Genomic DNA, 13646 nt, shown 5'->3' on the forward strand with positions numbered 1-13646 from the left:
TCTGCGGAGCTGAGGCGGGAGCTTATCAAGGAATGTCATGATACCGTATGGGCAGGCCACCCTGGCTACCATCGTACATTGGCGTTACTTGAGACAACATATTACTAGCCGAACATGAGGAAGCAAGTTGAAGAGTATGTGCAGACTTGCCTCATTTGTCAGCAGGATAAGGTGATGCGGAAGAAACCTTTGGGACTTTTGGAGCCATTGCCGGTGGTGCAGCGTCCATGGGAGAGTGTATCTATGGATTTCATTAGTGGCTTGCCAAAAGTGGGGGAGTATACTTCTATTATGGTGGTGATTGATCGTTTCTCGAAGTATGCAACCTTTATTCCAGCACCTGCTCAGTGTACTGCGGAAGAAGTGGCGTTCTTGTTCTTGAAGCACGTAGTGAAATATTGGGGTGTGCCCCAGACTATTATCAGCGATCGTGATGCCAGATTTACAGGGCGGTTTTGGACCGAGCTCATGAAACTCTTAGGGTCACAACTGAACTTCTCGACAAGTAATCATCCGCAGACAGACGGCCAGACGGAGCGTTTCAACGCTCTTCTTGAAGAATACCTTAGGCACTTTGTCAGTGCCAACCAGCAGAATTGGGTGAATCTATTGGACGTAGCTCAGTTCTGTTTCAATTTGCAGGAGAGTTCTTCTACCTGCAAGACACCATTCGAGCTGGTAACAGGGCAGCGACCGTTAACTCCCCACACGGTTGCAACAGGTTATACAGGTACTAGCCCACGGGCATTCACTTTTGCTAAGGAATAGCAACGGACAGCAGAAATAGCCAAAGCACACCTGGAGAAAGCAGCAGCACGCATGAAGAAGTTCGCAGATGAGAACCGGAGACCACACAACTTCAAAGTAGGTGACTTGGTGCTCGTGAAGATCAACAGGGATACTTCTCGGTTCGTGAAGAAGCTACACCGAAACTTGGTGAGGCGGTACGAGGCCCCTTTCCCATCATTGCTCGTGTTGGAAAGGTTTCGTTCAAAGTACAACTCCCGAGGTATATGCAGAACCACCATCCTGTCTTCCATGCCAGCAACCTGAAGCCGTTCTACCAGGATCAGGCGGATCCCCAACGTGCCAACCAGCAGAGATCTAATCCAAGACCGGAGCTCCAGCTAACCAAGGAGGTGCAGAAGATAGTAGCTGTTCGCCGTGCTCAAGCTCATCACAATTCGCCACCAGAGATCGAGTACTTAGTCAAGTGGAAGAACCTGCCAGAAGCCGAAGCCAGTTGGGAACGCGCCAGCTCCTTGCTCGACCATGCAGAAAAAATCGTGGAGTACTTGGCAGCGAAGTCGTCGAGGACGACGACATAACAAGTGGGGGAGTCTCTCATGTCCCTTTTTGTCAAGCCATGTTGGTATTGCCAAGGGACATGTCTTTTACTTTTATGCATTGTAATAAGTGTAAATTATGCCTTGCGCTAGGCCGGCATATGTCTTGAGCGTGCATAGTAAGGTGCCTTGTATATAGGTAGCTTCCTTAGGTAGCTTCCCTTGGCACGGGGACGTAGATGTCTTTATTTCCAACAAAGGAGTATGCTTGGTTGAAAGCATTGATGTTTCCTTGTGAGGATAGGTGAAACATATATTTTGCACTATGTAGGGGAATGGATGGTAAACTTTGAGTGGAAGACCCCTACCTTCCAGATAGTGGGCAACCGAAGAGCCATAAGCTTCCCTAGACTTTAGGAAGCTTCTTTAGTCATATGCTTGTCTTTCCTTGTAAGCTCTCATTATCTATCAATAATATCTTGTTGCCTTCTTTTGTAGCTATCGTTGGTTGTTTGGAATATTACTTTGTTGGCTGACTTGTCCCGAAAGCGCGCACAAGTGCCGCACGACGCCTATCGAGAGAAAAGGCCGTGACACCGGGACCTTACCAACCCGGGTTGTCTAGGTCTGGCCCGCAACCCGGCCTGGCCTGTTACATGGCGGGCCGGGCTGACCCGGCCCGGCCTTTTGAACACCACTACTCACGAATGGAAAGGGGTAAAAAAACCCAAATATCCAATTGATATTTTCATTGCCCTTTTGCTCTTGGCTTTGGAGTGTTACTCAATCTAGAAATGGAGACTACAAATCAAGTGTTTATATTTCTTCTATGCTCTTAGATCATCACTCATCAAGTAAGTTCCTAATTTTTTTAATCTTTTCAAACCCTAGTTTGAAATTAAAAAATTATGGAAGATTGAAAGTGAAACTAGTTGATCAATGATACAATAACTATGAACTTCTTCTTTATAGTTTATAGAATAAAAACACAATACTTAGGTGTGAAATTGTGGAATGTGGATTATAAAAACTAACCCTAAAATTGATTGGAAATTGTTTGAATAATGGTGTGTTGGTTATCTTATACATTATACATTATATATTGATTTCCTAATTAGATATTGATCGTTGGTATATATTGATGTCGTGGTATCGACGACTTCTTTTTTTGATATTTTTTGCTCTTTTTTGGTGTACATATCTATCGTACATAGATAGATTTATGGTAGTTATTTTGCCGATATACATATATATAATGTAGTTATTCTAATATTATATAGATCATATTTTCTTTTGCAAACTTGTTCAGTTAATTATAAGTTCGAAAGCTTAAATTTGAAAGGCTATATGTACTTCACTTTTTAGCCCGTCCCTCAGTTAATTTCTGGCTCCGCCTCTGGTCGGGTAGAGGGGGAGAGACGAAGTTGGGTTCGTGTGAAGCCAGAGAAAGTGGGAGGTTTTTTGTGCAAATGACCAAAATAACCTCTCTTAGGGAATTTAATTACACAAACCTTTACCATTGAAGATTTTAGAATAATTTCATCCGTTAGATGCGAAAACCACAGAAATAATGGACGGTCAGACTTATCCCCTGGATAACCGACTGAGTTGTTTTAATATAATAGATAGACTAGATTATGGTTGTATGTGATTTTGCATATGGAGGAACTTATGGTCTAATCTAACTATAAAAATTTTCCAAACGGGATGCTAGCCGAAGATTCAACAATACAAGCGTAGAAGAAGAGGGTTGAATTAACTTGTCTATTCTTGGATGAACGGAAGGATAAATGGCCCAAAATCTTTAAGTTAGTAGTTGCGGTAAAGAATTGTGTTGTAATGGATTATGTTGTAATTAGTTTCTCTTAAATTTAATTGTTCTAAGTGTTAGTACAAATGTCGTGAAATACGTTAAACATGTTGAGAGTTCATGAAAAATGCTAGAACATATCATGTAAATGCTAGAAGCACCACAAACGATGTTGACAAAACGTTTTGGATTCTAGCAACAATTTTTAAGTTTCCATATAAAATCACCAAGATAGAATATAACCTAAATATATACATTAAGAATAGACGCTAAGTCACAAACCGTCAAGGCAATAACTTTAAGTATCTTCATATACACATCAGAGGGGAAAAACTGAAGCTATTATTACATGGTTGGACCGAAATTCTAGAAACAACAAAAAGATGTCTACACAACTGTTGGAACTCTAGCAACATTTTTTTGTATCTACAAAAAATCACAAAGCTACACTATAACCTAAAACAATATTCATAAACCCTAGACGTAAGCCACAAACCATTAGAAAAATATCTTTGAGTATATCGATATAAATGTTGGCCTACATGGGGACCTCATGACTCTTTCTTAGTTATTTTTCATTTCATGTAAGAGGCAGTAAAATTGTGTTCGCTAAAATTCATTTGATGATCGGGTAAAATGTGTATTTACATAATAAATAAAAATTGAAGAATACGAAACATCGATGCAAAAGAATAAAATTTAAAACTTCTATATAGTTAAAGTCATTGTGCAGGCAAGGTAATTATGTTTGCAAACTGTGATGGATTTTTTCGGAGTTTAAAAAAATGTTGTTAATGTTGCCAAAATTTATGCAAAATCAAAGAAATGCAACAAGAAACTCGAAGGTGTCGGGGACTTCTAAACAAACTCGTTCGTTCAAAGTTGCAAAAACATAAACAATTTTCTATGTAAGTTAGAAGATTACAAAACGTAAATATGGTGTTAAAAATCAAGAAAGTGCTAAGAGAAAGTATAATCTTTTGCTACAATAAAGATACACATAGTGAAACCAAATTCTAGGGAGAGAAACGAGACGGATTTTCTAATCTTTTTTTTTTTGATTTATTCTTATGAAAGAGGATTTTGGAGTGAGATAGTTTCGAAGAAAGAGAGATGATGAGAGAAATAACATTTGGTCATATGAAAGAGAGAAGGAGACTAAGTTGAGTGTTTTAGAAAATGAAAGGTAAAGAGAGTGAAATTTGGACAATTTTTTAATTAAAGGGTAGGTTAGGTACTAAGATAGAAAAAAATAAGGAAGTAGTTACTGTTGGAATCGGTACCTAGCTCAAAAGCAGCTGGGCCGGTTTTTCCTTAATTTGAGGTACCTATATTCATCAGAATCTCGAGCAAGACGTCTTTTTGGATTCGTCTCGTCGAGATCTTGAATTTAGACATAAATTTTGTCCAAATCCGATTTCGTATGGATGAGTTATTACCAAATTAGTTTGGTATGGGTACCATTAACTCTAAACCGGGATTTAGAGTTTAGTACCACATTTATGATGTTGGAGAAGTTTTATTTCCTTATATAGACTCTTCCATATATTTATGGAATGTTCCTTGAAATGGAAAGGTGCTTCGCGTTATTTCCTTATATAGACTCTTCCATATATTTATGGTATGTTCCTTGAAATGGAAAGGTGCTTCGCGTGGTTTGCACCACGCAAACCACCCACGCGTGGCGTGGGAGTTTAGGGCGCATTGGGCGCTTTAGAGACGCCTGCATGCACTTCGCACTTTGCACGTACGCATCGTCGCGAGGACCGATTGGAGCCTTGGATTTTACGGTCATAGATTTGATCTGACAGTCAGGATATTTGGCGCTCTTAAGATAGATCCACGTACGCATCGTCGCGAGGAGCGATTGGAGCCTTAGATTTTACGGTCATAGATTTGATCTGACGGTCAGGATATTTGGCGCTCTTAAGATAGATCTGTTGATGATCTAACCGTGGGTGTTCAATGCGCGAGATCTTAATTGATCCGTTAAGATCTGACGGTCAACATGGCACCCGAAAACCAACAGTCAAATATGACTGTTGGGAAGCATCCATTCATCTATAGGCACCCATACGAAATGGTGTCAATACCCCTATAAATACCATTAGAATTCCACAAACAAATCATTAATTTTTTAGCATTTCTAAGCATTCATTTTCAAGCATTAGAGTTTAAGGATCGTTGTTTAGAAGTTTGTATTGCTTACAAAGTTCGTCAGACTATCATAACTAAGAGGTACCATCTTTACCTTGATAGGTAATCCGTTTTATCCTGGGAGACATACACCATTACTGTTGGTACTAATACACAGGGTGTAAATTGTCTTAAGGATAGAGGTATCCTCGACTCGGATATATATATATATATATATATATATATATATATATATATATATATATATATGTGTGTGTATATATTACTTTTCATTTTGATAATCACTGTTTTCATCTCTTTTCAATTAGATTAGAGAAGACAACTTTTTCTTTATCAGAAGAAAATAAAAACCAAGTGGTTGTACTCTGTTTTGTTTAAACAAAAAGTTGAAGTATTTATTATTTTAAAGAGAACCACGAAAACCAACAATCTTAAGACAATTTATTTAATTAGTTTTCTGGTTCTTAAAATATTAACTTACTTTGTTTCTGTGATAAGAGAGAGAAAGTGAAATGGCAACAAATGTTGAAACTCTTCGTGTTAATGCTTCATCCTCGAACCATGCTGAGAAACCAGAAAAGCTCAAGGGGATTGATTTCAAACGTTGGCAGCAGAAGATGCTGTTTTATTTAACCACTCTCGGGTTGGTTAAATATCTTTTTGAAGAAAAACCTATCCTAAATGAGGATGGTGACATTTAGAATGTATCTACCGTGGAGGCATGGAAGCATAGTGATTTTCTCTGTAAGAATTACATACTAAATTCTCTTGATGACAGTGTTTATAATATTTATTATATTATAGAAACCTCTAAGGAATTATGGAATACCCTCATCAACAAATATAAAACAGAGACAGCGGGTATGAAAAAATTCATTGTTGGTAGATTCTTATGATTCTAAACCAGTTATGTTACAAGTACAAGAACTTCAAATGTTGTTACAAGAGTTGAAGGCAGAAAAATATGATTACTAATGAGGCCTTTCAAGTTCGTGCTATGATAGAAAAACTCCCTCTAGGTTGGAAGGATTTCAAAAACTATCTTCGACACAAGAACAAAGATATGGGTCTTGAAGACCTAATCCTCAAATTAAGGATTAAAGAAGATAGTCGAAGTGCTGAAAGGAAAAATGAAAAAATCTCCAATGTTAATGTGGATGAAACAAAACCAAACAAGGCTAATAAAAGGAAACGGTCAACCAAATCAAATGGTAAGACCAAAAGGAAGAAAAATTCTAATGGTTGTTTTACTTGTGGAAAACCAAAGCACTTTGCAAAGGACTGTTGGTCTTCTAATTCAAGTAGTAAACCAAACAAAGTGAAGAATCAAACTTTACTTATTGAAGATTCAGAACTTCAGAATTTATGTGCTCTTGTTACTGATAATGAAGACATGGTCGTTGATGTGGTTCGGAAATTTGAAAACATGAACCTATGTGTTGTTGTCTCTGAAGTTAATCTCATTGGTAACATGAGAGAATGGTGGGTAGATACAGGGTCTACTCGCCATATTTGTTCTGATCGAAGCATGTTCACCACTTATAAAGAAGTAGACAATGAAGATAACCTGTTTATGGCTAATGACTCAACCGCCAAAGTCCAAAGCAAAGGAAAGGTGGTGTTGAAGTTTACTTCTGGAAAAGAAGTAACCATGACTGATGTGTACCATGCTCCAGATGTAAGGAAGAATCTAGTATCCGGATATCTCCTTAGTAAAAATGGGTTTAAACTTTATTTATGGCAGATAATTTTGTACTGTCCAAAAATAATATGTCTGGGAAATTAGGGATACATGTCAGGGGGGTCAATTTAAACTAAATGTAACAACTGTAATGCCTAAGGCATCGAACATTATTAATAATAAAGCTATGAGTTCTGCTTATATTGTTGAATCTTCTTCTGAAATTTGGCATAAGAGATTAGGACATGTGAATTTAAATTCAATAAAGAAATTAATGAATATGAACCTAATACCCAAATTTGAACTTGAATCTAGAAAGAAGTGCCCCACATATGTAGAGTCAAAAATGACTAAGCCTTCTTTTAAATCAGTTGAAATAAACACAGAACCTTTAGAATTAATTCACACTGATATTTGTGATTTAAAAATGGTTCAAACAAAAGGAAGAAAGAAATATTCATCATTTTCATAGATGATTCCACAAGATTTTGTTATGTTTACTTATTAAGAAGTAAAGATGAAGCAATTCAAAAATTTGAGCTTTATAAAACAGAAGTGGAAAATCAGCTTAATAAAAAGATTAAGGCAATTAGAAGTGATAGAGGAGGAAAATATGAATCTCCTTTTGCTGAAATATGTGCAAAGAATGGAATCATTCATCAAACAACCGCTCCATACAATCCTCAACAAAATGGGATTGCTGAGCGTAAAAACAGAACTTTGAAAGAAATGATGAATGCAATGTTGTTGAGTTCTGGTTTACCTCAGAACTTGTGGGGGGAGGCTATCTTAACAGCCAACCATTTATTAAATAAGTTACCACATAGGAAAACAGGAAACATTCCTTATGAGTTGTGGAAAGGAAGAAAACCATCTTGTAAGTACACAAAAGTGTGGGGGTGCCTTGCTAAGGTACTAGTTCCCCCTCCTAAGAAGGTTAAGATAAGACCTAAAACTGTAGATTTTATTTACATAGGACCAACAGTTAATAGTGGTGCCTATCGTTTCCTGGTTCACAAATCAGATATAATAGATATACATGTAAACACCATTATGGAATATAGAGATGCAGAGTTCTTTGAGCATATCTTTCCATATAAACAGAATCGGGAAATACAATGTGAAACTAAGAAGAGAAACAAAGATCAAAGTGATCAAATTTCAGAAACATCTAAAGAAGATGAGACAGAAATTAAAGAACAAGAAATTGAACCTCGAAAGAGTAAAAGGACAAATGTACAAAAGACCTTTGGTCCTGATTTTGTCACCTTCATGATTGAAGGAGAACCTCAAACATTTACAGAAGCTATGACTACTCCAGAAGCTCCATTTTGGAAAGAAGCCGTGAACAGTGAGATAGAATCCATCATGCAAAACCATACTTGGGAGGTAGTGGATCTTCCACCTGGTGGTAAGCCTTTAGGATGTAAATGGGTTTTTAAGAAGAAATTAAAAACCGATGGATCTATCAAAAAATATAAGGCACGACTCGTCGCACAAGGATTCGGACAAAAGGAAGGGTTGGATTATTTTGATACTTATTCTCCTGTTAGTCGAATCACCTCCATAAGAGTGTTAGTAGCTATATCATGCTTATATAATTTGGAAATTCACCAAATGGATGTAAAAGCAACCTTCTTAAACGGAAATCTCGATGAAGAGATCTATATGAAACAACCTGAATGGTTTGTGGTTCCTGGACAACAAGAGAAGGTGTGCAGATTAGTAAAATCATTGTATGGGCTTAAACAAGCTCCTTAGCAGTGGCACTTAAATTTTGATAATACTTTACTATCAAATGGGTTGAAAATTAATGTGTGACAAATGTGTCTACACTAAGAGCACTACAAAAGGATGTGTCATATTATGTTTGTATGTAGATGATATGTTAATTACTGGAAATAATTTAGATGTCATTAACACAACTAATGCATTCCAAAAACTTTGATATGAAAGATCTAGGAAAAGCTGAAGTCATTCTTGGCATAAAACTTACCAAGACAGCTGAAGGGATTAGTTTGTCCCAATCTCACTATGTTGAGAAGATTTTGGAAAGGTTCAGTAAAAATGACGACAGGATAGCAAGGACTCCATTAGATCCAAGTATTCATCTTAAAAAGAGTAACAAAACTGGAGTAAGACAATTAGAATACTCAAGGATTATAGGCAGCCTTATGTATCTCATGAATTGTGCTCGACCAGACTTAGCTCTCTCAGTTAGCAAATTGAGCAGATTCACAAGTAATTCAGATGAGACACACTGGATTGCTACAACCAGGCTATTATGATATCTACGACATACAAAGGAGTACGGACTCCATTACACTAAGTACACAGAAGTACTTGAAGGATATTGTGATGCAAATTGGATATCAGATACCGATGATATAAAGTCAACTAGTGGCTATGTATTCATGCTTGGAGGGTCGGCCATCTCTTGGAAATCTTCTAAGCAAACATGCATTGTTAGATCAATAATGGATTCAGAGTTTATTGTATTGGATAAAGCTGCAGAAGAAGCTGAATGGCTAAGACAATTTTAGAAGATATACCTTTATGGCCTAAGCCAGTGCCTGCAATCAATGTACATTGTGATAACCAAGCTGCGATTGCACAAGCACATAGTAAGATGTATAATGGTAAGTCACGACACATTCGTAGACGACATAACACCGTACAACAATAACTCACTGAGGGAGTCATAATAATTGACTATGCGAAATCCAAAGATAACCTAGCCGATCCTTTTACTAAGGGGTTACTTATCTAGAGGTCTTGTAATTGCTTCGTCAAAAGGAATGGGGATGCTACCTAAAGAAAATGACTAAAGGCATGATGAAACCTTACCTAGAAGACTGGAGATCCCACGATCTAGGTTCAAAGGGCAACTGAAGTTATATCCTGACTCGAAAGTGACACTGAAAGAGAGCATATCTCTTTACCATGCCTAGGATGATATTAGTGTCGCCTGTATTAAAGAGATTAAGCTTGAAAGCTTTTAATAATTCCGATAAGACTAAGAATAAATTCTAAAAGTAAAGGTATAGCAGGATACTTAAGTAGGAAAAACCTATATGTGCGAGAACTGTGGCCGGTTCTATGAGAATATCGTTTTAGGTTGAATTCTCTAGTAACACGCAAGAATCCGGGATCGTTCAAGACCGAAAAGAACAACACCGAGAACTTACGTAAGTAAGAAACTAGCAGTGTGATAGCTATATTGGTTTACAGTGACCAGAACTCACTTCAAGACTTATAGTTCACTGTTGTCGTTGTAAGCCATGTAGTTTTTCACTAGAAAAGGTTCAAAGCCAAAAGCCACCTCTTCTGATGCAGTGAAATTTCGCATATGAACTTCTGTCTGACTGCATTAGCATAGTAAGGTCAGTCAGTTTGCTGTGATTTTCGAAAACATGTAATAATCATTCATGTGGGGGATTGTTGGAATCGGTACCTAGCTCAAAAGCAGCTGTACCGGTTTTTCTTTAATTTGAGGTACCTATATTCATCAGAATCTCGAGCAAGACGTCTCGTTGGATTCGTCTCGTCAATCTCTTGAAGTTAGACCTAAATTTTGTCCAAATCCGATTCCGTACAAATGAGTTATTACCAAATTAGTTTGGTATGGGTACCATTAACTTTAAACCGGGATTTAGAGTTTACTACCACATTTATAATGTTGGAGAAGTTTTATTTCCTTATATAAACTCTTCCATATATTTACGGTATGTTCTTTGAAATGGAAAGGTGCTTCGCGTGGTTTGCACCACGCAAACCATGCACGCGTGGTTTGCACCACGCAAACCATGCACGCGTGGCGTGGGCGAATGGGCGCATTGGGCACTTTTAGAGGCGCCTTCACGCACTTTGCACTTTGTACGTACGCATCGTCACGAGGAGCGATTGGAGCCTTGGATTTTACGGTCATAGATTTGATCTGACGGCCAGGATATTTGACGCTCTTAAGATAGATCCGTTGATGATCTAACCGTGGGTGTTCAATGCGCGAGATCTTAATAGATCTGTTAAGATCTGACGGTCAATATGGCACCCGAAAACCAACAGTCAAATATGACTGTTGGGAAGCATCCATTCATCTATAGGCACCCATACGAAGTGGTGTCAATACCCCTATAAATACCATGAGAATTCAGCAAACAAATCATTAATTTTTTAGTATTTCTGAGCATTCATTTTCAAGCATTAGAGTTTAAGGATCGTTGTTCAGAAGTTTGTATTGCTTACAAAGTTCGTCAGACTATCATAACTAAGAGGTACCATCTTTAACTTGATAGGTAATCCGTTTTATCCTGGGAGACTTACACCATTACTGTTGGGACTCATATACAGGGTGAAAATTGTCTTAAGGACAGAGGTATCCTCGACTCGGATATATATATATATATATATATATCCGAGAAGATAATGTATCATTTTGATAATCACTGTTTTTCATCTCTTTTCAATTAGATTAGAGAAGATAACTTTTTCTTTATCAGAAGGTAATAAAAACCAAGTGGTTGTACTCTGTTTTGGTTAAACAGAAAGTTGAAGTATTTATTATATTAAAGAGAACCACGAAAACCAACAGTTACTCCTAGAGGATCTAAATCATATTTCAAATTATCTTTCGTTTTTTGACCCATTGATCCTATGATTTTGGACAAATGAGTAGTCCTCAATCGCCAACCGACTTTAGGCGGATAAGTCTCTTAAATAACACTTATAAGCTTACACCAAGATTTTGGTGGATAGATTTAAACCCCTTCTGAGCGAGATAATTTCTCCATTTCAATCAACTTTTTTCTCGAATCATCGAATTTCAGATAATATTATTATTATAGCTCAAGAGATCATTCGTTCCTTTTGGGCCCAAGCATTATAGTCAAGCTCATTTTGTAAAAAGGAGCACAGAGATTCTAAAATTAAAATTGGTGTATCCTTTGTGGTTATATCCTTCACCTTTAAATTTGGCAACATTGGTATATCCATTATATATAGTCCATAAGCTCAATTTGTAACAATGAGTACAAAGATTCTGAAAGCCGGGTGAAGAAAGTGAAGCAAATGAAATTTTAAGTGCCATTCAATGGGAAAAGCAGCAAAACATGAATTATTCAATTATAGAAGACGACAACCAAAATTTGGTTTATCATCTTCAAGGTCCGAAGGTGGTATTGGAACGGGAAACAAAGGCGAAAGTGAAGAAGATCAACATATTAAAAGCTAAATTACTTCTATGCACTTCAATTATATTCTTCGTAATTGTATTCAATTAGCAGACATCTTAGCGAAATGGGCAAGAAGAGATAATAAAGAGCGGATGTGGAAATTTGTTCCGCCAATTATCGTCCACAACTACCCTTGTAACAACATAATGCTTAATTTAGTTTATGTTATTTGCTCTTAACAAAAAAGGAAAAGAAAATTACAAATACTAAACAATCATCAACCAAAACTCAATCAATGTTGCAAATAATATCACTTGACAATACTTTAGATTGTACATATACAAGGAACTCATACCCTCACAACCCTAAAGAACAAGAAAAGAGACATACATAAAGCAAACAACTAGTGGAAGTAATAAACAATGCAAATTGATCCATCATTAATTAACCAGATCCATGGAAGAATTTCTTGAGCTTCTTAACTTGATCATCATCAAGAAATGTAGTCTTATCAATTAATTCAGAAGGAAAGTCATTACCAAAAAGAGCATGATCAAGAATCTGAAGACCAGGTTCAGGACTACTAAAAGTAGCAACAGCAACTGCTGGAGACTCTCCAACATTGACATGGAAATGCAATAACCCTTTAGGAAAAACCATGACATCTCCTGTTTTTAGGGTTTTAACATAAACTTTGTTTGACGAAGATGAAACAAAACCTGCAGAAAGTAAACCTTGATAAACTGTTAGTATTTCATTAGCACCAGGATGAGTATGAAATGGTACTACACCACCTGAAGCTATATCTAACCTAGCCAAACCTAACCCTAATTCGTTTAAGCCCGGAAATTGTCGAATAAATGCAGGTGTAATTGTAGCCTTGAAGATGTTATTTGTTGTACTTGCAGACGCATTGCCATGGAACACAAAATCATCAACAGTGACTTTACTAGTCGGCTTGCAGGGGTATCCGGTCGGAGTTTCGGCTGATTTTAGGTCAGCCACGCAGAAATCGGCAGCTTTAGAGTAGGAGAATAGAAGTGGAAAGAGGCAGAAGACAAAATTATACATCCTCGTAACACTTTATTAGTGATACTAGTTACTCTAGTAATGACTTTTGAGGTATGGCTTAGTTAGTAGCTAGTTTTGTGATACTTATACACGTCCCAGGCCGAGGTGCAAGCTCGAATTTAGTAAATCTAGAGATTTTTTTTAGTGGTTTGCAATATCTCCATCTTATAAGTAATTTTCTCTATCTCTTTGTCAAATCACATTCAATCAGGGCTGGAGTTTCCCATATCTCCTAGATGTGTCTCAAGGGAAATGAGAATAAAAACAAACTATACTTGACTTTGTTGTATAAGATGTTGAGACCAATTAAAGCAAGAAATGGTACTTCTTGTCCTATTTAGACATGAGAATGAATTTCAACCCTAAATGTTTGAAGGTTGGGTAAGATAACGAGTACTATTAATTTAATGAGTCTCTCACATGGCTTTGTTTTCTCCACTTCTCTAAACTACTTGAGTGAGGTGACATTT

The 13646-nt window shown here is 37.1% G+C and overlaps 1 protein-coding gene across 1 annotated transcript; it reads right to left on the bottom strand.

The window, feature by feature from the left end:
- Nucleotides 1-12312: 12312 nt before the first annotated feature.
- Nucleotides 12313-13306, bottom strand: LOC147543580 (germin-like protein 8-14). The gene has a single exon (XM_086637787.1). It carries the CDS (start codon nt 13174-13176, stop codon nt 12550-12552), a length of 627 nt encoding a protein of 208 aa, XP_086493913.1. The 5' UTR covers nt 13177-13306; the 3' UTR covers nt 12313-12549.
- Between the last annotated feature and the right edge of the window lie 340 nt (nt 13307-13646).

The sequence above is a fragment of the Eschscholzia californica genome, unplaced genomic scaffold (assembly GCF_041429995.1).
Source record: "Eschscholzia californica isolate CP2 unplaced genomic scaffold, dmEscCali1.0.p SCAF_4, whole genome shotgun sequence".
Lineage (NCBI taxonomy): Eukaryota > Viridiplantae > Streptophyta > Magnoliopsida > Ranunculales > Papaveraceae > Eschscholzia > Eschscholzia californica.

Excerpts from the sequence above, each read along its gene's own strand:
- LOC147543580 (XM_086637787.1), bottom strand. The coding sequence starts at position 13,176 with ATGTATAATTTTGTCTTCTGCCTCTTTCCACTTCTATTCTCCTACTCT.